General features: G+C 36.0%; 2 protein-coding genes across 4 annotated transcripts; one reads left to right on the top strand and one right to left on the bottom strand.

Moving 5' to 3' along the window:
- Positions 1-22: 22 nt before the first annotated feature.
- Positions 23-16,294, top strand: LOC139980506 (uncharacterized). Of its 2 annotated transcripts, XM_071992179.1 has the most exons (9): positions 23-253; positions 1,958-2,167; positions 2,898-3,059; positions 3,550-3,672; positions 4,881-5,039; positions 5,593-5,708; positions 6,058-6,289; positions 8,248-8,312; positions 10,151-16,294. In XM_071992179.1, exons 2-8 carry the CDS (start codon positions 2,051-2,053, stop codon positions 8,290-8,292), a joined length of 954 nt encoding a protein of 317 aa, XP_071848280.1. In that variant the 5' UTR covers positions 23-253; positions 1,958-2,050; the 3' UTR covers positions 8,293-8,312; positions 10,151-16,294. The 2 variants fall into 2 exon arrangements, with proteins under 2 accessions (XP_071848280.1, XP_071848279.1); XM_071992178.1 differs by lacking the exon at positions 8,248-8,312 and having other exon boundaries at positions 30-253.
- Positions 14,534-26,184, bottom strand: LOC139980505 (uncharacterized). Of its 2 annotated transcripts, XM_071992176.1 has the most exons (8): positions 25,827-26,184; positions 25,194-25,335; positions 23,551-23,697; positions 21,845-22,017; positions 21,153-21,259; positions 19,921-20,195; positions 18,956-19,225; positions 14,534-17,663 (listed from the first exon to the last, which is right to left on the bottom strand). In XM_071992176.1, exons 1-8 carry the CDS (start codon positions 25,869-25,871, stop codon positions 17,026-17,028), a joined length of 1,797 nt encoding a protein of 598 aa, XP_071848277.1. In that variant the 5' UTR covers positions 25,872-26,184; the 3' UTR covers positions 14,534-17,025. The 2 variants fall into 2 exon arrangements, with proteins under 2 accessions (XP_071848277.1, XP_071848278.1); XM_071992177.1 differs by lacking the exon at positions 25,827-26,184 and having other exon boundaries at positions 25,190-25,322.

Here is a 26,184-nt window from a genome sequence, read left to right as displayed (position 1 = left end):
ATTGACCAATGGAAAGTGCATATCTATAATGCTATACGATATCCAACACAGCAATATATGTAGTGAAATTATATACCTTTCCATACGTAGGCTACCTCTGCTGCATTAAGAGTAGCAAGATGTATATAGCCTAACTTACGTTCCACAGTAATTTTTCATGCCATATTTTCTATGGTCCGATTAGTGCAGTGCTTCAGCAAAGTGTAATGTTTAACCCAAACATAAATTGCAGCTACGACTCGACAAATCATCGGTAACGCAGATTTGCACACTACTCAGATCTATATTTAAGAGAAAACCTCTTCTTAGTGGTAGGCTACGTACGTAACTTGTACCAGATCCCTAACGCTAGGTGTACTGTAGCCTAGGTCGAGTTACGGCTTTATTTACTGTACGTAGATCTAGATTTAGGATAGTGTACTTTTACTTTACTAGGCTACTAGTACTACCAAGCCTAGTAATAACTGTGCTAGATATGTTGGAATGAATTAGCTTAGGTAGTCTGGTATCAAACGGAATTATACTCACACCTTCATGTAAAAGTTAAAACGGCTTAACTTAGTTTAGCCTAGGCATTAACATTAACAAGTAAGCTAAGTAGCAAAATTAAGTTAAAGTTAAACTTACTATAGACTAGTATAGGCCTAATTGTCTTGGACAGTAGCACGGTGGGTCCAGTTTATGCTTTTATGACTTTGAACTGAAATAGTTTAGGCCTACTCATTTTGAATCAATTTTTCTAATGTCAACATAGGCCCACCTCGCATTTACAAGGCCAACATGCACATCCACAGTTTTCGTATTTTAACATAGCCTACTCTGGACAATTTCCGGAGAAGTAGCCATACCGGGATTTATTAATTATGATGCAGTCCACTTAACGTAGAGCTTTATTTGGATGGAAATAAAAAGATAAATATGGGGATTTCTTTCAATATTCACATTAGCACAAATATCAGTCTAGCAATGTAACTAGCCTAAACTAACACAAAAGAAGTTTGCCTACCTTCATAATGATGAATTGGAATTTTCAAATTTACATCCTCGGTTGGCTTCAGTTTGGTGAAAAACACATTGAGAGACTCACTAGTAGTAGCACACTTAAAGTTTGGCTTACATCCCATTGCTAGCCTATGGTAAAATCTTGAAATTTCAGAAAAGTATGTCATAGTAGGACCCACAACATAATAGGTGCCTTGAGGATACATTATAAACCTGTGAGTCCCACTGAAAAGGTTGTGAGAGTTAGCAGGTATGAGAAGGTGTTACAAATTTGAGTACATAGTGAAATCCGAAATAAATATTGGCTTGTGAAAGATTTCCTATGAGTGTGTGATGAAGTGCCATTGGAAATTCTGTGGTTGCCAAAAAATTCAACATAGGCCTAGGCCTTTTCATGTGATTGTCATATTCAGATTTTGTGGTGCCATGAAACATGAAAAGAATTGATCAGGCTTGGCAAGTTCTGAAGATTGGCTATCAGTGGCAGTAGTGGGAATTGCAAACTGCTTCTGTGATGTGTGAACTATTTAACACCAACTAGTACTCAGCAGATAATTGCTGCGGTTTGATCATAATATTTCATTGGAGGCTTGAAATGCTCTAAACTTTGGAAAACTTGTCAAGGTAAAACTAGAAATCACACTTTTAATCAAAATAATTTTGTTTTCCCCATCCCCTCCACCCAATTTTTTCTGTGACATTTCCGAAAATGTTACCTGCATGATCTGGCTTTGTTGCAACCATATGCATATTGCTAAATTGCAGTTCTCCGAGATCTTCCCTGAAAGAAAAGTGATTTAAATTTGCAGAATAAGTGCTACTGTATGCGGAACCTGTACAGTTCATGGTAACATATCTCCTATGTCATATTACATTGCTTCACAAAGCCAGAGTTGCTTTTAGGAAGCTTTCATTTACAATTCATTTACTGATATTTCTCTCTTACTCCTACCAGATGCTAGCAGGGATAAAAGACATCAAAATGAGAGCTATATGATAACACATTGGTGAACTTGCTGACTTAAGCTGGTCTTCTGGCTAGGACACAATGACATCTCCAAGAGGACACTCAGGCTCAAGAACTCTTGGAAATGTTAAAGTGAAAGGGACAGTCTTTCCACCTCTTACCAGAGCTGTGAACGACTCTAGCAGACAGTATTTTGTGGTAAAGTGTTTCCATCATATGCATACCTCTCTTGCTGTACACTTAATCACATGTTAAGAGGTTGTTTTTCTTCAAAGGAAATGCTCAATACTTCCCTTGATAGACAAAAGGTGAAGTTTAGGTGAAGCTTGATTCATTTTCTATCATGAATAAATCTTTTCTAAACTCAGTGTAATTTAATTTGAAAATGGCAAAGATATAACCTGCAATATGACCATGACCATAGGTTATGCACAATGCGCAAGGATTTTGCCCCCTGAGTCCCTGACTGACCCGTACCACCGAGCAAAGAATTTGTCATATGGATCAACACCAACTAAGGTTTGAATAAGTCAGTTGGTGGGGCATCAACTGGACTTTAAAATGCGAATGAATTAAAATACTCGCATAAATTTGTCAACTTATTGATACTTGTCAGTTAGACCCTCTGCATTCATTTCCTTTATACACTGTGTAAGTTCATTAATGATGTTTCCCACAATGCACCTTTCGCAGTGACTTAAAATGTGCGAATGGAATGATGTTAACTGTCTTAAACCTATATAATTGTGTCACAAGTGTTTCAATTATCTGAAGGAGGGGTTAAGTTGAGCTATTAATTATGTGAAAGAACGCTTGTAGAACAAATATTAATTTTCTGTCGTCACCCACAAGATCCATGCTGTAGAGATTTCAAGTTTGACTGACTTCTTTTTTCTATTAACCACAACTTTTCCAATCTTCTTTATAGGAACACCAACTTATGGTTCAAGGTGACAGTATGGGGCTGCCCAGTTTCATTACGAAGAGTATAGAACGGAATGATACCCCCCAGAGAGCAACACCTCGACCAGTGACATCAAAGCCAGAAAATGCCAATAGTAAATTGGTTGAAGATATAAAAGAATTACAGGTATTGTATTTTTTTTAAAAAAACACTAGTATGAGAGTCTGTTAAAGGGACTGTATGTTGTTAGAAATTGCTATGATGATTGGGGTAGGAGATAGTTCAGCTCAAATGTTTCCTGACAGCCATTTACCTATTGATTTTATACTCTCACAACCCCATATCCCTCCTGCACATTTTTTTTATTTGTCCAAAAAACTTTTCTCTAAAGTAATCCATTTGAGTTCTTAGTAGGTCCATTCTCTAATGAAATTTTTGTTTTGTGCCCTTTTCAAACATTAAATTATCAGCCAAAAGAATATATTAACATCAATCCAATCAATCTTCTGGTAAGAGTTTCTTCATCTAAATCTACATGAGCATTTTGATCTTTAATTTTTTTTATTATGATTGATTATTTCTATTTCTTTCTTAACACTTATGTTGTGACTTCACATCGTGATTTAAACGTTGCACGAAATGAGACGAATGTTTGACCCTTTGCTTAATTTGACAGACCCGGGAGAAGCAGTCAAAGAACAAAATTCAGTCTCTGCAGAAAATAATCGAGCAGTTGAAACAGGATGTCAAGAGTCGAGATGCAGACCTCGCATCAATCAACCAAAAGCTGGCAGAAATCGTGAGTGATCTCCTACCTCTTACTGTAGTTAGTTCACATGCCGCGAAAGTGTCCATTAGCTATAGGTTGCATCCAAAAATCCGCCGTTTGTACTGAACGGCAGGGTTTTTTCCAGTTGGTTAGCTGAGTGATCAGTCCCATCTTTTCGCACCTTAGTTGAGCTGCCTATTTGTCTATTATGCAACTCATCACACAGCTAGTAGTCAAATCACTATCAGATCAAGACAGACATGGCAAGGTGTGAACAATTCAACCTCTTCCAAACTAACCAGTCTGTTTGCAGGAGAGATAAAGTTTCATTAAGTTGAGGTCGAGAGAGCTGAAAAATGCAACCTATGGTTAATGGACTTATTCTCGTTATGAGATTTACAAATATAGTTCTACATGCCCATGACAAGAATTTGTTCATTAGCCGTTCTGTCACTAATTTCTCCACCTGAGAGAGAGCTCAGCTCATGATAAATGCAAGTCTTATGCAAACAGAGTGTGCTCCCAAGGCTTGCAAGTTGGCTAATGGGCACTTTCTTGGCATGTATATATACAGTGTTAAGGGTATTAAGGGTCAGTATAAGACCCCGGTGTTTGCATTACATAACTCAGGAAGTGAGGTCATTACAAATAGTAAAACCAACACTAAACATGCACAAACACCTCACAGCACTGAATTCCAATCTGGCAGAAAGGTTTTAGTTCTTAGGTAGCAAGTGTGAAAATAGTTTGATATACAGCCATTTTATGTTTGTAAAGTAAATCCATGTGATGCGATCGGCCGTAACTAGTGTGAAAAGCAGAGATATAGGGATTGTAGCAATTAACAATAAAGCAGGCCAAAATTTCAATTGTTCCTCTGTTAGTATTATAGATATAAATAGCTATTCCTGTTTAAATATACCGCATGTCATTTCTGACTGATATTTCACTGCAAAACTACCTCTATTTAGTACGTTAGATATAAAAACCTGTTCCAGTTTGAATATCTCTCAGTTATCGTAATGACCGAAGTGAATGTGATGTATCACGCTACGTGTACGAAGTGAGTAATGTATTAAGTTATTGGCGATTTCCAAAATTGTAAATTATTGATCGTGCCACAATCGTCACACTTCAGATTGTCATTCCACATGATATCAATAATTTAATAAATTTAGAAAAAAAAAATTGCCATCGACAATTGGATTTTTTTTTTAAAAACTTTTTCCAATCGATAGGAGGAACAATATAAGAAATTGTATGAAGAAGAACAGGCTGATCATATTGTTACAAAGGATAAGTTGAAGGGGATCTCTCAGGAATTGCAGGAGAAAAATGAGTTTGTGGAAGAGCTGAAGAGGAAGCACGAGGAAAGCATGCAAGAAATCAAGACCAGAGTAAGTCCCAACCAACGATACGAGAGGCCTATCGGTGGTTCAGCTACGATCATGTTGTTGCCATGGGAATTGTGACCCTACACTGTACACAAACCAATGATCATGATCACATGGCCACAGACTTGATGTAAGAAAAGTAATGCTTGGGTTTTCCTTCTTGGATCATTTTGTTATTGGAGATTGCTCTTACGATCATGCTGTACGTACTGTTAAAGTATTTGCGATAACAAATTCTACAATACTACTTAGTGCGTTACTTTCGTAGTTACCTACATTTAAAGAAAATATTACTTATCAGAGACTCGTTGGTAAAGTCAAGAATGTTGTCCAGGGAAGGAACATCATTAATTACAGAGAAAGTCAAAAGGTGGGGGTGAGGTTGGGGTGGGGGGGAGGGGGTTGTGAGGTGGGGTTGGTAGTGAATGGCAAGGGGATGAGAGTTAGAACAGCATATATGCTCTTAATCACGTATGCTGAATCATATTTTTAAACTGTGCATAATATCATCATTTAATTGTTTTCATTTAATTGTTTCATTTAATTGTTTCAACAGTATGAAGAGAAACTGAAAGATCTTCAAGAGGAGAAAGTCAGGGAAGTCAAAGAGAGAGATGAGAGGATTGAAAAGATGAAGAAACAGATGGTTGGATTTCTCAAAGACAACTCATGGTATAAATGTGAACAAGATAAAAGAAAAAATATTTTTTTTAAAACGGTTGACATTTAATCACATTCGGGGCATGCTTAAAATGGAAAAAAGAATTACTATAATTTTAGTGGATAAGAGAAGAGTAAGGAAGAGTTTTAAAAGATACTTTGAGGGCAGTTCATCATAGTTGGCACATAACTCAGTTTATATTTATTTTCTTCTTTCCAATTAAGAGTCATCCAGAAAGTTTCAGGGTCCCATTCTTGATATTTTCAGGAATTCTTAAGTTCAGAGTAATAAGTGTAATAATCTGTCACTCATAATTTATGCCTTTTCCTTGGAATCCCATCTTGGCATCTCTTTACACAGGGAGAGGCAACAGCAACTAGAAGAGCTGACAAAGGAATTGGGGAAAGTATCGGAAGAAGCTATGACCTTGAAGATCAAGCTCAAATCTCTTCTGAGAAACAACCAATGTGAAAGGTGTGACCTACTGAAGCAGGATATAGTCAAACGGGACAGAAAGATAGCAGAGCAGGAAATATCCATCAAAGAACTGATGACGGTCTGCAAGAAATTTGAAAAACAGTTGATGCAGCAGGTGAGTTTTCAAGGTCTCGAGAATAGGCCAGATTCCTCGGTCAGGGATGTGCCCAGGATTTCCTGAGTGCCGGTTATACTGATTTTTGAAGGTGCTCAGATGCCAAATGCTGGCACTTGTGTAGCTTTTTTAAAAGCACATACACCACAAGTACTAGGTTTGCTAACAATTTACATTTTTAATTTTTTTTTTAGTGAAATATATTAGGTACCTGGTAAAAATTATTAGTTTGTTTTCAAAGAGATTTTACAAGGGACCGATTGAGAGCCGTAAGTAATGTTTCTCGCATGCGTAACTGATGCATAATAGTCTGTATGATTTTGGCATAGGCTAAGCCCAATTTATGTTGAATATATTGTTAGGAATGTCAGGATTTGAGATGAAAATATTGCTGGGCAGGATTTACGATTTTTAAGACAGTGCTGGGCTGTAAATTTTAGTGCTGGGCGGGGCCGCCCAGTACCGCCCAGCGTGGGCACATCCCTGCTCATTGTACTTTGCAATATCCAAAGCTGCGTTTTGTCTTGCACCATCCATTCTGACCGAGTCGTGTGATATGATTTACAAATAATTTGGATACCAATCATTCCTGCTATGTTCAAATGGTTTGTCTGGGGTATGTACTGACGTTTAGCTGCTCCTAACAAATTAGAGCGTTAGTAACCAATTTTTATTCGGATACAAAGTTTTTGTCACACAACTGTAATATCTGTTACTTGTTAAGGACAATATACCAACAGTTACAAGATACTATGTAAGAAAAGTCACCCAAGATAAGACCCTGGATATGAAAACCAAACAACTTGATTCACTTTCAACCCCAGTCCCCATACATCAAGATTATTGTAACTGTGTGATCGTGGCGAAGTCACGTTAAGTGAGTTATCACTTGTAAGTCCTTGGAAAGGGAATAAATACTGTACATACATGATCTTGGCTACAAACAACACAGAATACATTTGAAATAAAGAGTTTCTCACTGTTAAAACCTCCTATCGGTGTTTTATTTTTTATATGGTCAACAACTAGCACTGTAATTCAACGATTCACAAAGTTGGGCTTTTATAACCAAATTTCTAAATGTCATCTCAGTTGCTACATTCTTCATGAAATATTGCATGATAAGAAAAAAATGTCTTTCAATTTCATACATGAACTATGGTGATATTTGTGGGTATCTGATACCTTTAAAGTCATTTAAGTAATGAAATATTCATGATGTTTGCACAGAAAATGCAGAATTTCTTTTCTATAAATACAAAAATACCTGGGTTTCTCTTCAGTGTTTGGCTGTTGCCACAGTATGTCAGCTAGACACAGCATTCTTGCCATTCGTAAATTAGCATTAAAGGATTGGTTCAGGTGTTTGACATGTCTATTTTTCATGAAAGAGCACAAAAAGACAAAAAGAACAGTGAAGAAACTACCATGATAGCATGCTCTGTTAAGGAGATATGACACTTTGAAGATATCAAAATTTCTTTGAAAATGGCTGGTGTAGAAAGACTAACTGTGAGGGTGTGATGTCACATCCTCACTTCCTTAACATGTGTGAATATATTTCTTTAAAAAGTATTTACATTTTTTAACACATTTGAATATAATATAATCAAAAATTCTTCAGATGTTTAATCTCAAATACTTCCTTTGACAAATATGAGATCTCCTGACATATCTTTTGGTTGAAAGTCATGAAATCTCACAAAATATTTAGAGAAAAAAAAGGCAAAGACTTTTCAGGAATGTGAGGATGTGACATCACAGCTAGTCAGATTTCAGCAGTTTCTACACAATCTGATAAAACTTTACACTTGAATATCTCTTAAACCGAAAAAGATATTTGAACAGTTTTACACTATTGTGTTTCTTTTATTGTCCTCTTTTCATATAACATAAACATGTATGACAACTGAACCAATCCTTTAAACACCTTCTTCATACTTGTTTATATTTGTTAGGCTATTCTACGACAGTGCGCTGACTTAGTGAATAAAGCCCCGTAAGGCCATGCAGCATTTGCATGGTGAGAATACCACTCTTTCCTTTGGATTTTGTATTCTACCAATTTATTACTATAAATTTCTTCTCTTTGTTTGCTCTTTTCAGTTATTAATTTTAACTTTTCCCTGCTAGGGCTGATTAACCCCCCTCCCCCCCCCACCTTTTATGACCTCTAAATGGGGTCTATTATGCAAATTTCAAAGTCTCAGCATCGGTGTAATAGTGACAGTTTTATGATATGAGCTTTCCTTAAAATTAGTCCAGTGTTAATTGAATTAACATAGCAACCTGAATTTTTATGATTTAAAACAGAATTTCATAAGAGTGAAATTTTGTTTATGGATTGCCCTTAACTTGACATGTCAAAGTGTTGCTGGATGTATTGAAGTTTTCATTCTCACTAGCAGCCCTTCAAGATTAAATATGACAAAATAAAAAGTTGCCCAGGGGAGGGGTCGGGAGCTGCAAAGGTAGTAAAGTGACGACCCCGATTCAAAGTTTTCAGTAATCGAATGAAGGTGTCAAGGTGATCAAAAGCTACAAAATCATAGTTTAGATTTTAAATTTCTTGGAAAAGATAGAGGTCATATTTGCTTCACCTGCATTGCATTTATATAATTTAAAACTTCCTGTTAGAATGCTTTTTACTTCAATTGTAGTGGCTTTACTAATAGAACTGGTGTTTATACTCAATTTGACAACTTTCTTCCCTAAATTCTAACTAATCTTCTCTATGTTTGTGTTGGTGGAAATTGGGAGGGGAGGGGAGGGAAGGGGTGGGGGATGTGGGAGGGGGGTACAGGGAAGTATGTGGAGAGAGGGAGGATATGAATACATAATGAGGGTAAATTTCCTATGAAAATGAAATCATGTAGCAGGAATTTAAACTGCGATGTTAAATGCTGCTGTCAGATAAATTAAATAGATATCAGACCAAAATGGTATTTAACTAATCGACAGTAAGTAACACTATGCCAGGTATACTAAGAAGACTCAATTCTTTGCTGAGGGAAAGAAATGGATATAAACATTCCATGTCATCAGTTGCAGCCTCAATTGTATTTCATTAACCTACTGAAGAGTTTGAAATAAGAAAACCTTAGCATATCGTGTGTTACATTTCTTTTTTTGGCCAGCCTTAACATCTCCTTTCCTAATAACCCTTCCGAACTCTTTCAGTTAGTAGCCTCCTTGTTTATGTCTCTCCATGTACCGGTCAAGAGGGATGGTCATTCCACTTAATAGTTTTATGCTACTGGTTTCGATTGTCATGAAGAGACAGTCCTTCATGATTGCCACGAACCCAAACTTAATCTCTCTCTTTTTGCAGTCTTAAATTTGCGATTTGTTTCTTTGAGATGTATTTCTGTATCAAGGATACTCGATCCTCTGCTTAAAAATATAATAATTTTTAAAAAAGGAAAAAAAAAACAGTTATGAAAATTTTAAAAAATGGTTAATGTAAAAAAAGCAGTTTATAAAACTGATTATCTGTTCCATACATTGAAAATTACAACAGAAGCTGTGATAAGCAAGATTACGGCAATGAATACAAGATATTTGTATTTATGTTGTATAAGAAAGTATAAATTAGGACAAATAAATTGTTTGTTTCAAAGTTTTGTGTCACCAACTTTTTTGGTACAACTGAGACCATGAATTAGTTGTAAAGTCATGTGAGGAGGCATTAGCCTCATACAAGACTGTCAACCTTCAACTTTCAATTACTTTTTTTTTAAATATAATTTCAGTTAGATTCAATTTTGGAAACATTTCTTCAAATTCAGATTTATTAAATAATATTGCATAAATAAATATTAAAGTGATTTTTATATATTTTTTTATTACTTTTCCCCCCAGGATATTCTCCTTGTTCAATTTCAACAAAATCAAGATGCTGGAAGCAGAAGTACACGTAAGAAGTGATTATCAATGTCCATGCAGTGCCTTTAATTCAGTAGCAGCTATAAAAGTTAAGCTTTCTAAACAAGATGATATTCAGAGAAGGTATCCAAGTTCAGTTACTTGAAGCTAAACAATTTAACTTCAGTGAAGCTAACCAAGTCAGCTTCTGTGAAACTAACCAAGTAAACTGTGGTCAAGCTAACCAAGTTATCTTTGGTGAAGCTAACCAAGTTATCTTTGGTGAATCTAACCAAGTTATCTTTGGTGAACCTAACCAAGTTATCGTTGGTGAAGCTAACCAAGTTAACTTTGTTGAAGCTATGCAAGTAAACTTCAGTGAAGTTAACCAAGTTATCTTTGGTGAAGCTAACCAAGTTATCGTTGGTGAAGCTTATCAAGTTAACTTCAGTGAAGTTAACCAAGTTATCTTAAGTGAAGCGATGCAAGTTAACTTCGGTGAAGCTAACCAAGTTATCTTTGGTGAAGCTAACCAAGTAATCTTTGGTGAAGCTATGCTAGTTATCTTTGGTGAAGCTATGCAAGTTAACTTCAGTGAAGCTAACCAAGTTAACTTCGGTGAAGCTAACCAAGTTATCTTTGGTGAAGCTAACCAATGTCTTTCATGCTTAATAATATCTAATAACATGTAACAGAGGTTAGATGTAATTTTAAGTAAACAAATATATTTAGAAGATGTCTTGATGGATGTTATAAAGTGTTATAAAGTAAACATATTGGTGTCCTTTACTTCATTTCATTATGGCTTAGGACGGTAAAATAGATACTCAGTAAACTGATTTTAGTTTTGACTTGTAAATTAATTTCTGTACTGTCAACATTGGTGGCAAGAAAAAGTTGACAGAGGAGGCTGTGGTGAGAGTAACAAGTACCAACAAACATCTTTGGGTACCTGATGACTAATAAGAATGTTATAAGTATTGAAACTTTATATGGTATGTTAAAATCTTTCTTGAATGAATTCCGTTGTTATTAACTTGTGAATTTCTTATTCTCAGCTGCAATTTAACACAGGCTTGTTAAAGAAAAGAAAAACTGTTAGCACAGAGGCTGAACCATATCATGTGACAAAAGACTGGCAGAGCAAGGGGATGTGGGGGGGGTGGTGGTGGGTGCACGAGGCTCCATCTTCCATGCACACTGTTTATTTATATAGCACTATGTGCCTGTTGATTAAAAACTTACATAGTTTATTACACTTTATAGTAGTATTATAACACTTTAGTAGTATTTTAGTAGTATTTCATTATTACAGTATTAGTAGTATTACATTTTAAGTAGTACTACTACACTTAAGTAGTATTTAGTAGTATTACTTTATAGTAAATTACAAGTTTTTTTTTAAGGTTTCCATTCACCAAAAAGTGGTTATGTACTGGAATACCTGTTGGTATAAATTTTATGAACAGAGGGAACTCTTCAAAACTTCCCGTTTCTAACTTTTTATGTGAACCTCCATTTTCTTTCTTTTATGAATGACTTTAAGGTGTTACAAAAGTTCTTCAAGAATAGTGCCTTGTTTTGTATTTACTATGTGTGCTAGTCTGTTTTCATTATTGTATTGTGTGTACATAAACTATAAAAAAAACAACATCTATGTGTATATATTTTACCATTTGCAATGTAAGCTTTTATAATGCAATGTAAGTTCTCAATATCAAGTGCATATATAGCCCACATTTAGTGCAGGGGTCTCAACCCTGGGCCCCCTATGTTGAAGGGGCACCCCATGTATTTCAGTATTTAAAATTGCCATCTTATGAGGACGGTTGGATAAGAGATATATATGTTGTGCATGATAGGAACTATTGAATACATGAGATGTATTTGTAAATGATATTGTAAAAGAAATACCAAACACTATCATGGGCAAATTTGTTTAATTCATAGGTTAATATGCTAAATGGGCCCTACATTTGCTTGGTGCTGGGCCCCCTCCAAACTAAATTTGGACCTGGTTGTCAGTGAGATTGTGATGAATCTATTGACAGCGAAAAATCCGAACAGAAATTCAAAGTGAATTTCAAAGCAAGGGTTAAGTTGTTCTCCCTTTGTTAAGTTTGTTAGCTGATGTTAATTTGTGTGTGTCCAGCAAGGAAAGAATATAAAATGTTAATTGTTTACTTAATTATATCTATGAGCTTGTGATGGCAACAGTTTTGATACATAATATATTATATATACTTTAATACTTGACGAGAAAACCAAAAACTTACATCTGATGATTTATTCGTTTGAATCTAATCTCACCAATGTTTAGTAGTAGGAATGTTGTGGTAACATCACAGATTCACAATGTACCAGACTGTCCATAATATTGTACAAGTCCTCTTTCTCCTTGTTTTGTTTCCAACAAAGTCATCCCTACTTTTTCCTTCTACAATTTCTCCTTTTTGAAAAAATAAAGGGCAAGGGGGGGGGGGGTGGGGGAAGAATTTCTCTTAACTGTAAATAAAAATACCAAATGCATTTTGAATTTCTCAGATTATATCTACAGTAAATATGAAAGAACTCTGAACAATATTACATTACCAGAGAAATCTGGCTGATGTATATCTATTAAAAATAAAAAACCAAGTTTAAATACATTTGTTTTGTTTTTGTCTTTATTGTGACATCCCCCTCATCAGTGGTGTGTAAACAGAATTTCAAAAGTCAGGGGAAAAAGTCTAAATCTCCCCTTCCCCCCTTCCACACCCTGACTGATTTAGTTGAGGGTATGAACCTTGATAGAAGGTCCAGAGGCTGATCTGGGAGTTTATCATAAAGGGTGGGAGTGGCCCAGTGGTCCTTCAAATATACATTAGTTTTAAATGCTAGATTGTGCTAAGAGAGACTTCAGAATATGTATTGAAGGCTGGTGTACCTCCTGCCTTGTGGGTACATGCACAAGGTTGTCCTGTCAAAGTCTTCCTCAACTGAATGTGATAAAGTGATGCAACCTGAAGGTATCCCCCCCTCCCACTGAAGATTGTGGGGTCAAGCACTTGTGTATGCCACTGCCATTCCTGTTGATGTTACCCTATGTACCTCTTCTATTTATGGATGTTACTCCCATTACAAAACAATTGCAAACAAACCCTATTAAGCAATTTTTTGTGTGTGATATAGTGATTATAAGCATAAATAACGTGAAGGCATGCACCTTGTGTCAATATATGACTATTCATGTATTCAAATTAACATGTTTTGCTCATGCTTTCATCACATGAAATTAGAAATAAGAGTACTGTAGCATATTTTAATAAAAGATTGGCAATAGAATCTTGATAGATAACCCTGTACAATTTAGCAAGAACAAATGAAGCTATGCATGTAGTTGCAAATGTAACAGATTGCAGATGTAACGTTGTAGATTACCAATGCGCATAGGATATTAAGAAAGTAAGAAAGCAGCTATCAAATAAGTTATTATTTATATAATTTCAAGATATTATGTCAAGTAGAGCTATCCCCATTACAATCCATCTCCTAACCCCCTTCCCCTCCCTAGCTATTCCCTCATCAAAAGAAAAGATCTTTGTGGTTTCATATCTTTGAAATATGGATTTGTCAGTTTGCTGTCAATATTATCTCATAGAGAATAGGATCCCTACATATTGAATGTTAGAGGAGTCAAAATCTATCAATTTTAATTAAACGATTAAAATGATTGAAATCTACTATAAAAAGAATGAAATTAAATGAAGCTTAATCATAACGTAAGAAGAAAAGAGAAAATAACTGAAAATGACAAAGTGTGAGATGAATACAGAAGAAAAGGTAAAGGCTATCTAATTTAAATAAACACAAAAGGAGATTCAAATTTACATCTAAAAAAGGTATATACTTATTGGCAAGATATAATAAGATCTAAAAACTAGTGTAACACAATAATTATTGCTAATTGATCATCTCCATTTTGTGTTGGGTTTTAAGTTTGTCTCCCAATTAGCCAAGCTACAGCATATTCACACGTAATTTGGATACCCATATTCTACAATCATTGAGCTGTCGTAGTAGTGTAAAAGAATCTGTTACTTTTATTATGCAAATGAAATGCAAATTAAGTGTTCATTGGCATGCACAGCTGGTTATTATAGTTAAAGCAATCATGTGTTTCTGTGCTATGCTAGACATTTTAGAAAATAAAGAAATCCTTATAAGTGTATGGAAACTATTTATTGAGAGGTGTTTATATTATTTTCATTAGTTCTTACGATAAATTAAAGCCATAAAATGGAGGTTAAACTGCTCTGTGTAATTAAAGCCTCTTACTCAATTTACTGGGAGCATGTATTACTCCACTTTCAGGAATCTTTATACATTTTGCTTTTTCGCTTTCGTTTGAGGACAGGGATCTCACTGAATTTCATCGCCTGAATGATAACATCCAATAAAACAGTTACATCCATATTTTGTGTTGGGGGTTGTATTTCTGACTAAGCCAGAACATATTCAATATCAGATATTAAATTGGATAACCATAAATCTAATTAAGAGATCTATGTGGCTTTAAACGTATTCAGTTGGCTGATCCTCATTTCGGTAGATATAAAAGTTTAGGTCCAGAAAATGTGTCCCACAAATTTAAGGCAATGTTTACTTTCTCATATGGAAGGCTTTTTCAGTTTATGATTAAATATTCTGTTCCTGGCAGGTGCAATTTTGGTGGACATATATATATATATGTATATATTTATCTGGCCTCGACAAATACGGTCGCCAACTCGCCAATGGCGACTAGAATTTTGCGAATGGCGAGCAAAAAATGTATTATGCTCGACATTTTGGCGAGTGGCTCATTCACTCATTGCCTTTATACGCTAGGCTTACTATTAACTTGTGAGCCAAGATCGTTTGTGCTGTAAACAACTAACAGTAACAATATAACGCAATATCCTAAGTTAGGCCATACTGGATTATACCACACAAACACTCAGCGAGAAAAACATTTCCAGTAAATTTAACGTTTTGGCGAGTAGAATTTTAGACTCGGTCGCCAGTTGGCGAGTAGTTTTCAAAAAAATTGTCGAGGCCTGATATATATATGTATATGTCCACCAAAATTGCACCTGCCAGGAACAGAATATTTGAGAAAGAAAAAACAATAACCTAGTTTTTGATAGCAAATGCATGAAAGAATAATGAATCTTGTTGAAGAAAAAAGATGAATTTTTCTATACATTAGGACTAAAAACTGGTTAGCACACTGACTTAGCCAAAACTCTCAGGTCTTTCGCTTTACACCTAACATGCAGTAGGATAAAATATGAACTTGAATTTTACTGAAAAATAATACTACTAATAATAATGATAGAATAATAAGACTAAATATAGGCAAAGTTATGCAAAAAAAACCTCTTCTTAAAACTTAAAATAATATTATTAAATATTGGTTTTGTATTACACCTGCTGGTTGCATTCATTACATAATGATAAAAACAATGATCTTCAACATTCTTTCCAAATTCACTCAAGAAACTACAAGTACAAAATGTCCACTTATTCTGCTTAAGCTGTTATTCTTCTCACAATCAACTTGAACCAGTTTATGACAGTATAGAATGTTCGGCCCAATTTTAATAGAGGCTGATTCTATGCACATGTGTCCATGCTGTAAAAGTGTTGTAGCCATATGCCTAGTGTTACTGTTTGTTTCGAAAATATAAGTTTCTATAAGTGTTCAACATCTGTTTGTAACACTAACACCACAACTTAACCATATATTTCACATCGATATGTTTTTTTTTAACCTTACAGGAGATTATACTTTGTAAATGCGAATGTCACCTGACAGTGAAATGATGTTTTTACCTTACAGGGCATGATACTTTGTAAATGCGAATGTTACCTGATAGTAAAATGATTTTTTTTTACCTTACAGGAGTTATACTTTGTAAATGCGAATGTCACCTTATGGTAAAATGATGTTTTTTTTTACCTTACAGCGACTATACTTTGCAAATGCAAATGTCACCTGACAGTAAAATGATGATAGCTTCGGCTTGATCTTGTGCAATAACCTGATGGAATCACATAAATATAATCCTCATAAAATGCACCAAATTATTTAATGAGAAAGCGCACTACACTGCTACAGGACTTTAAATAAAAATATTAGCAATGTCAGAATATTTAATCTTCCAAGATAAGGAATAAAATAGCAATTAAAACACAAGCGTTCAAAGTGAGATATTTGAGTGAACGTACTATTCACCATCTCGCAGACATGGCTGGTAACTTGCAGCCAGTCTTAGCTTGGGGGTCATAAATTATGCTACTTGCACTTAGGAAATATGGTTTGAACCTAACATAATGAAACTGTCTTAGAAAAGTTTCCTTCTTTGAGAATTAAAAAGTTATATTAACTGTTTTACTACTCCTTTTTTAATTATTATTATTTTTTTTTTAAAACAAGTGATTTTCTCATGGTACCTCTGTACCTCATGGTACCCCTAACCCCTGCATTACCTCATGAATCTAATGAGTCATGATAAACAAAGACATGTGGCATAATACAAACTTTATCCTTTCATTTTTCCATAAACTAATATTTTTTGAAAAAAAGTGCAAGCAAAATCTGGGTAAACTGTTATGTTTTGATTCAACTCTGTCATCTATACGTTTCCATATAGTAACTGGTGGTTTCTGACACACTAGTTGTTTTCAGGCCAAATAAATCTAGTTAACATCTCTTCTGTATAACCAATCTGGTTGTACTTCTCGGGATAACTTCTAACTTTGGAAAAGATCCTGTGCCAATCAAAACTGCACTACTTCATCAGGCCTTATAAGTATTCTATACCTCACTTCCCTATCTTCGCTTCCAGTCAGTAACTCTCTCCACATAAACTTGCGTGCACCTGGATAAGATCAATGTCATAAGAGTCATGGCATATTGGACATGGAAACAGTTCCTGGTTACCCTGCATGGTGCTAGCTGAAGGACCTGGTCGGGTTTGACCAGACAAATCCTGGTTACCCTGCATAATGCTATCTGAAGGACCTGGCCGAGTTTGACCAGACAAATCCTGGATACCCTGCATGATGCTAGCTGAAGGACCTGGCCGAGATTGACCAGAGCCGACTCGAGAATTGAGTTGCGGTGAAGAGTTACTGGTGCGCGGAGAGTAACATCCTCTGTTGGTTCCACTGGTTTGTGAGATGCTTTGAGTCACTGGTCTCGTTAATGAGGTGGATGGCACCCTGGTACCGCACCTCTTAGGTCTCTTTGGACCCGTCGCTCTTTTCCGGGTTGTTGCCTTCTTTGTTTTGGGGACAGGTTCCTTTTCTTTATTATTGGTTCGTCCATGTTTTTTGGCATGACTCGTTGGGGGCACTGTGGTGTTTGCTGAGGTGGACGGAGAACTGCTTCCGGTGATGGCACCGAGAGCCGCCCTAGCTATCTGCAGGTGATCAGGAACGCAGTTTGCGATGTGAAGGTTTATCTGGTTGGCTGTGAATTTAACTGAAAGTACACAGAAAAGTTGACAATTTCAAAGAAATGTCAAAGAGTATACACAAGTTCAAATTGGATGAGAGATGTACTACTTACCATCAACCCATCTAGTACTGGGCTAGTGTTGTGCATGTTGGAGGACTTGAGTAAGTCTAAGATGTGGTCTTGCAAATTTTGTAGCTATGATATCAATGTTTTGATTATATGCTACAAGTGATAGTTTTTGTCCATGATAATGTGTACTTCTCAGCATTGTTTGTGTCTGCTTTTAGTTTTAAAATGTATGAATAGAACAACAAAAAGATTTTCAACATGTTAGACAAGATGACTGCCCTATATCCATTATGTAGTAAGTACAATACCACAATAACAGGAGTAGTCATATGCACCAGAAAGGTATTTACTTTTAGGAAGAAGTCCCAAGATGGACCTACGGAAATAGCTTTTTCGGGGTCGTGTTTGCAGTTATCGGGATTATTTCGATGTCTGAATGCTAAAGAAGATCAAATTAACTACAGTGTCATACTGAGGATAACTGAACGGTGCTTTCAGGCATTCTAGAAATTCTTCTAGAAATTCTTTGACCAAACAGATTCAACACAGACAGTTACCACATAATAGCCAGGAAGTACAATAAGAAAAGTTTGCAACTGTTCTCAACCTTCACTGTGGGTAAACTTATAAGTGTTGTGAAAAATATTTCAAACCATCAGATATCCTAAGTTAGATGGGGTGGGGGCGGGGGCGGGGGAACATGTCAGCTGGAAACTTTTACCAATGCTCCAGCCACCTCATAAAAGGTAACAAATTGAGTGTGTAAGTTAAAGATGCAATCAATTGTGGTACAACACCAGTATTGTATGTATATATTAGATCCTCCTGCGAGCAGGAACTCACGAAGAAGCCTCACTGGCTTATCAAAGCCGCAAGCTGACCGAAGTCAGTCTCTTACATTCATATTTAACGTCCATGATTATGTATTGTCAATTGTCAACAACTCTGTAACTGGACGACATACATTAATCAGGGAGTGACTCGAACCGGGGACCTTATGATTGAAAGGCACCGGCGTTAACCACTGAGCTAACACTCCACAGTATTACCAATCAACAGTCATGTAGGAGCTCAGCACAGTTATATCGTTACTAGTATGAGGTCCAAGCTTCACGATCTTGCGAACAGGATTCAAAACTAATTTGTTTATCAAAAGCACTTCCATCCACATTACAAAAAAGGAGAAGTTAATCGGAATTGAGAAGCCGTTAATCCAAAACCAGTTTTTTCATTCCTTGAAAACTTACCAAAGCATCTCGGACAGTTTCTATAGGCTGATGCAGGAAGCCTTTTCGGTATTTCTTTCTCTGGAAATATTTTCCTCTTCGTTGTTCCAGGTCTGCTCTTCCTCTTCGGCTTCTGTTCGGGCGTCTCTTTGCTCTCGTTTGCTCTCTGGACGGGCAACTTTTCGGATGATAGCAAACTCTCTGCTGCCCTCAGTGACGCCATCTTGAATTCCAGCTTCATCATTTTATCCATCTTGTAACCCAATTGTTCTTCAAATTTTGATCGAAGACCTGCTCAAAGAAACAGTAGAAAAACATGTGATATTTAATACTTTAAAAGAGTATGTTTCAGACAAGACCATTGTCTTCGGTGGCAGTTTTGATTACATACGAAATTTCTAATTTTTAATTCATTTAACGCCATGATTATGAATTGTCAATTGTCAACAACTCTGTAACTGGAGGACATACATTAATTTTGGAGTGACTCAAACTCGGGACCTTATGATTGAGAGGCACCGGCATTAACCACTGAGCTAACACTCCACTAGATAGCTTTTAAGTTTTATTCAAAGGTTGTAAATGTTGGGTGGATGAAACACAGCTTATCGTGCGTTTCTGTCTCTCGGTCCTTACTTGAGAGAATAATTCTTATTTACTTTTTTTTTTTTTTCTTTCTAGAAAATGCTGTCATGCCCCCCCGAAACAAGATTGTCCGTTTGTCTCCAGCAAATGTTCTCACTCCCTACAGTTATCATGATCAATGTCTACAAAGAATAATTTTATGGCTACTTGCAGATCATAAACCCTCAAATATTAACAAAATAGGACAGGAACTTAAATGTCCTGGGATTTCTTTCTTTGGTTGGGCTTTTACCGGTACAGGTTTTTAAGGTTAGTGTCACAGCATGTACAAATGTATTGCAAGACAGGTATAGGTTGCGTGTACAGATGAAGGATGAAAAATGCAACCGCACACAACTTACCTTTCATCGATGCGTTAGCGATTCCTTGTCCTTCTTTGCGAATAAACTTTTGAAGTTTGCGTCGGAATTGTACGAGGCCGTCCTTGACCTCATTCACAGGGACGTTACCTACGGTAGGTTCATAGTTGGTTATTTCTGTCAGGTCGGTGTTAGTCGAGGAGGCCGCGATCAACATTTTCGCAGAGCGCCCAAAAGATGCTTCATTTCTTGGACCATCCTCTGATGTTGACGACATCTTCAGAATTCTGTCTTTCATTTCTGGTTTCACGGATCCACTATCGAGACAAACACAAAATTGGAGAAGTACTTTGTAGGCCTTCTGATCTATCTTTAAACTAGTTACAACATAGATTAGGTACAATGTTTATATTTTTAGCCAATGTAAATCCTCTTTGGTTGAGTAATCTCACCTGCTAAGTCAAATACATGTATATCTTCAAGGGAGACCACATTATTGCAAGTAATGAGAAAAGGTTGTTTAGACCAATTTCAAAAGACATTTAGTTCTTAAAAAAATCTTGTCGCCAGACTTAAATAATTTAGATTCTAAGGCAGGTTGTATCGTAACTTTCCTAAATGTTAATTGTCACATATCAGGAATTCAAGATTGTCTTTCTCAATGAATTATTAAAGGATTGGTTCAGGTGTTTGACATGTCTATTTTGTATGAAAGAGCACAAAAAACAAAAAGAACAGTGAAGAAACTACCATGATAGCATGCTCTGTTCAGGAGATATGACACTTTGAAGATATCAAAATTTCTTTGAAAACGACTGGTGTAGAAAGACTTACTGTGAGGGTGTGACGTCACATCCTCACTTCCTTAACATTTGTGAATATATTTCTTTAAAAATTATTTACAACTTTTAACACATTTGAAAATAATATGATCAAAAATTCTTCAGATGTTTAATCTCAAATACTTCCTTTGACAAATATGAGATCTCCTGACATATATTTTGGTTTGAAAGTCATGAAATCTCACAAAATATTTAGAGAAAAAAAACAAAGACTTTTCAGGAATGTGAGGATATGACATCACAGCTAGTCAGATACTCAGATTTCAGCAGTTTCTACACAATCTGATAAAACTTTACACTTGAATATCTCTTTAACCGAAAAAGATATTTGAACAGTTTTTTCACCATTGTGTTTCTTTATTGTCCTCTTTCATATAACATAAACATGTATGACAACTGAACCAATCCTTTAAGCTATTCTGTTTGTCTCACCTGGTTGTGTCCTTCTCTAAGTACTGTCTATAAAATGATGCATCCTTCTTCCAAGCCGGTATAATGTTTGGTTGCCGTTTCGTTTGTTTCCCTTTCACGGCAGATGCCTAGAATTATGGAAAAATAGAAATAGAATATACTTGAGAACAACAAACTATTTTTGCAAGTAATATTTATGTACATTATTGCTTGCAATGAGCCACTTCCAAAATGTACTCCTTTCATTCACATTACTCGAAATGTTAACTCTGTCAGTGCAGACACCGGTAAACACATTTTATTTACTTGTAAAAACTTGAAATTGTTTTGTTTGCCATCTACATTACAATGACTATAATCATAAATTTAAAAAATTGTACAGCAACTAAATGTGTGGTGAATCTGAAAAAAAAAGAAATACACACTGTAAATAATAATAATAATAATCACAATTCGATACTAGAGCGACAGTGAGTTATGGAATTCCAGTGAATGTCTTATCAACAAAGAATCAAAGCCAAGCATGGAATTGAATAGTCATAAATGAGAACTATGAATAAAACATAGTTCACATGCAACTAATACAGATAGGAGAGGGTGTGTGCAAGGCATGGGGGCAGGTGGGGAATGTGGAGGGTCTGGTTTTTGGGAATGGTTATTACTACCGGCATGTTTAGAGTCGACCCATATAAACAGTTTTGAACAGCACTTACCATTTTTTCGGACTTCTCAAGAACGCTGGCGTCATTTCGTCGAACACTGTTTGGTTTAACAGAAGAGAAGGACACGAACGCTAAACCAAACTGTTTGATTTTTTTTGACAGTTCCCTGCAGATGATTTTCACCCTGTCCCACTTTTGATCTCTGACTCCTTCAACAAAATTTTCTATCATGATTGGTGGAAGAAGAAGAAGAAGAAGAAGAAGAAAAAGAGAAAGACTTATTCAGTTAATAGCATGGTCACTTTTGCAATTAAATTTCAATTAAACCTTTCCTTCTTCTTTCATGACCAGTTGTAGTATTTAAAGTAAACTTCATTCAGTATCAGTCAAAAATATGGTAGTGCAGTCCACTGTTATAACTACCTCTGGTAGTTTATACTGTATATATACTTTCCATAAAAACATTAAAATTGTAGGGGAAAAAAAAAGGCCAAAGTAAACTATTAAAATTGAGAATCACTTTTTTGTTCTTTAATATGTTTAGAGGTTTACGAATGATGCTTAGCAGAAATCTGGGTATTTTTTTTTGTGTGCGTACACGCCGTACAGCTTCAAGAATGTTGTTTAAGTCTAGTACGCACTACGCTGACAAATTGGACTCACACTTTGGTTAGTTTGGATTTGTGTTCAAAATATTAATAGATCAGTCTGGGAAACATCATCAAAGCCTGTGTTTTGTTAATACTGAACTCAAGATGAGACCTTACGATGCAATGAAAATGATGAACATTTTAAACGAACAGTATTTCATAGTGACAGAAATATTTGCAAGGTAGGTGAAAATTGAAAAAAATATTTCCAGTTGAAACATTTACAGAATGTTGTGAGTACATTGAGTGGGTTTTTTTTCGGGGGGAGGGGGCGGGTGACCCATCACAACCCAACTTCTGTGACAGGACAAGTCTTGTATAATTGGACGGAGTGTGCATTCTTTAAACTACAACTGATTCATATCTTGCCAGTTTTAAGTTGCGTAGGTTCAGTATGCAAATGCATGCATGCAGTGTTTACCTGACAGGCTGAGGACAGTGTCCAGCAATTCACACGTTCAAACTGCCTAGGTTCGACAAATGAAACCAATCATTGAATTATTGAATGATTTTGCATGTGACTTAAAGGAGCACCAAAAACACAGAAAAAAAAAAAGAGTTGCTGCGTGTGTCATCAGACGTTCGGTTTTGCAGAAACCATTTCTTAGAATATGGATCTTAATGATTATCAAAAACGCTATGTTTACTATACGTTCCAGTTCAGTCTGATTATGTCCATTCAATCTGGGCAATATATGTGTGCAACCTTTACAAATAAAACAGAAAAGATTGGTTTCATTTGCACAGTTTGTGAATCCAGCCCTAAATTCTGATATTTAAATGGAGGTCTGAATAAATCACGCATTTCATGCATCTTGAAAAAAAAAAATAATCATAATAATAAATAATAACTTTAATTGCCAGAAGATTGTCTTTACTGAAGAGAATTTTTTTCCACCCAAACTGTTACATTTATGCCTTTCTGGCGTTCCATACATGTTTGTTTACATCTCAGATATGTCAAAAGTCCCTTAGGAGTGGCCACTCACGCAAGATCCTTAGTACGACTTACGTCGAGTCAATACACCACAGTTCTGTTTTACATCATATCCCTCTGTGTCTGTTGTTATTATTATCAAAAATAATTGACAAGAACATATCACAAACCTTTTGTGAACATCCTGACCCCATTTTTGTTTCTTCCTTGGCGACTTTCCTCGATGGTACGGAACATGGTGGCAGGGAGCAGGGCTCTGAAATCAGTGTCAAATGAACGTCTGACTTGAATCTCGACCATCGATGAACCATAATTCCCTACGAAAGAAGAAACCTTTCATGGGTTTTATTTGATCCGAGACAAATTTAAAAGGAAAAAAAAACAAAAAACATGTTGCATTAATTACTGTAATCAATGAACAATTACGAGAAGTCTTTGCTTTATTTAGAAATTTTAGTTTTTAGTTAGAAAAGGTAGAATTAAATATCTAGACAATTGATGCAAAGACTGTCATTTGTACTAAAATGTGTATCTGGAGCATGTATTTGGCCATATGTTGTTTCATGTGGCATATATGTTTTTTATGACAAGTAAATTAAAGTTGTTTCTTGACCCTTGTGTAAAATCTGGCACTATGTTATAACCACAACAACAAGACAAGAGTTGGGTGTGAATAAAATTCACTTCAAACTGTAAAAATAAGTAAAAATAACCAAAATAACCAAAAATAACCAAAAAATTACTGCCATGAACAACTTCCCCAAACAGCGGAGAAAAACGTTATTTTATCTGGCAGAATAATCAGAATCTAAGTGGGACATGATGGAGCCAGTTGTGTTTCAAATTTATACAATATTTACATTCTGTAATGGAGGTGTGCGTCTTTCAATATACCGAGTCTAAAATATTGAAGCTCTTAACATAGTTTAAGTATGGCATTGGTTTTAGTGTCAGCAAAGTAAAACACAGACTAAGTAAAGGTTTTAGATCCTAGAGGCTCTATGACATCACATATTTACCAAATGAAATGCTCTCAATCACATTTTATTAAAATTAGAATATCTTCCAAATGAAGCTACACAATGATTTCTATCAAAGCTAATGATAATTATTGGGTTTGTTTCTCCTTTAAAGGGTGTGACGACTCGCACACAAAGAAACGCTTCATGCCGGTAATCTGACTTAGTTTCGAATGAAGTGTAACAGAAGTGTTAGACACCACCATCGATACCAGAAAATACACACACAGCTTGCTACCGTCGGTAATTAGACACTAGTGTACAGTCAATACATACAGCTACGGTCAATACCCACAACACAGTGTACATAGCAGCGATGGACATCTCAGGTCTAGATAAAAGATAACAAGGTATCACGTTTCATGACCGTCTGCATTTTGTAGCGACAAGAAAAAAACTTCACTTGCAAGCAACGGAAAGTTAAAGGGTGTGAAGACTCGCGCAGAAAGAAACGTCTAATTAGACACTAGTGTATAGTCAGTACATACAGCTGCGGTCAATACCCACAGCACTGTGTATACAAAAATACAGCGATGGACATCTCAGGTCCAGCTAAAGATAACAAGGTATCACGTTTCATTACTGCATTTTGTAGCGCCACGAAAAATACGTCACTTGCAAGCAACGGAAAGTTAACTTTTTCAGATGGCCGCACGCGGTTTAGGGCGAGTCTTCAATGCCTTTAACTTTTTCAGAGGGTGGCACGCGGTTTGGGGCAAGTCTTCAATGCCTTTAAATCTTTCAAATAATATTACACAGGGCTGTTGATCATGAATACAGCTCATCTTACCTACCAATGTCAATGAAGCCAATCTCTTCTGCCTTTTCAAGCATCATTTCCACTTGAATGCAACCTGACTTGTCATCGGGAGAACACAGCCATCGGTTCCACTGTGTTTGAGCTTTGAGAAGGTTTTCTGCCTGATGGTTGTCATCCTTGTGGGAAGGTTGAATATATGAAAATTACATAAGGCTAGGGCAGCAGTGATAATGTTTCCTAAATGTTTTTTTTTTTGGTTTATATATTTATTCTAAATGCTTTTTTGTTATAAATTGTTATTGTTCTCTCTCACAAGCATAGCCATCTGTGTTTTCTAAATAGCTCTTCTGAAGAACAGACATTAAGCCTACACGGCTATAGATACCAGCAATACATAGCTAGGCCACCGCCATCACCAGATTCAGTGTATGCTGAAAACAATTACAACTTTGTCATATGCAGCCCAGCAAAGATTTACCATTAGCCTGGCTATAGCCCTGATGTTAGGCAAGTCAATACTTAGCCTAACTTTACAAATTCAAGTTGCAACCAGTGTAGGTCAAGCCTATGGCACCTAACTTACTTAGGCTAGGCGTAATGTTACTAAATACTTTTACTACTAGGCCTATGCTAGAGTTAGAGCTAGTATAGGCACACCTAAACAAACCTGGGAACTGTACGTCACAACTTCTTTTAATTTGATGGGTGCCATTTCTTTCAAGCCCAACGTGTACTGGTGTGTCGTTGTTATTTCGCTATTTTATTTCGGAGGATTTCTTTCTGAATTTATCTGGAGGTTGGAAGCTCAAGGAAATGACAGGTGGTATGTACCACTACCAGTACTAGTCTACTGTATGGTAAATAAAGTTTAGCCTCTGCCATGCATCCATAATTACAAAGATATAACACGCAATACAGCACTACACTACAGCCAGTATTATCCCTATGCTAAACTGTAGTGCTATTTTCGCATGGAACGTACTTTCGCGCCACTTGTGGTTGCTAGGTAGCAGAGCACTATTATA

Source organism: Apostichopus japonicus, chromosome 15, assembly GCF_037975245.1.
Source record: "Apostichopus japonicus isolate 1M-3 chromosome 15, ASM3797524v1, whole genome shotgun sequence".
Classification (NCBI taxonomy): Eukaryota; Metazoa; Echinodermata; class Holothuroidea; order Aspidochirotida; family Stichopodidae; genus Apostichopus; species Apostichopus japonicus.
This window is presented reverse-complemented; position numbering and strand designations above follow the sequence as displayed.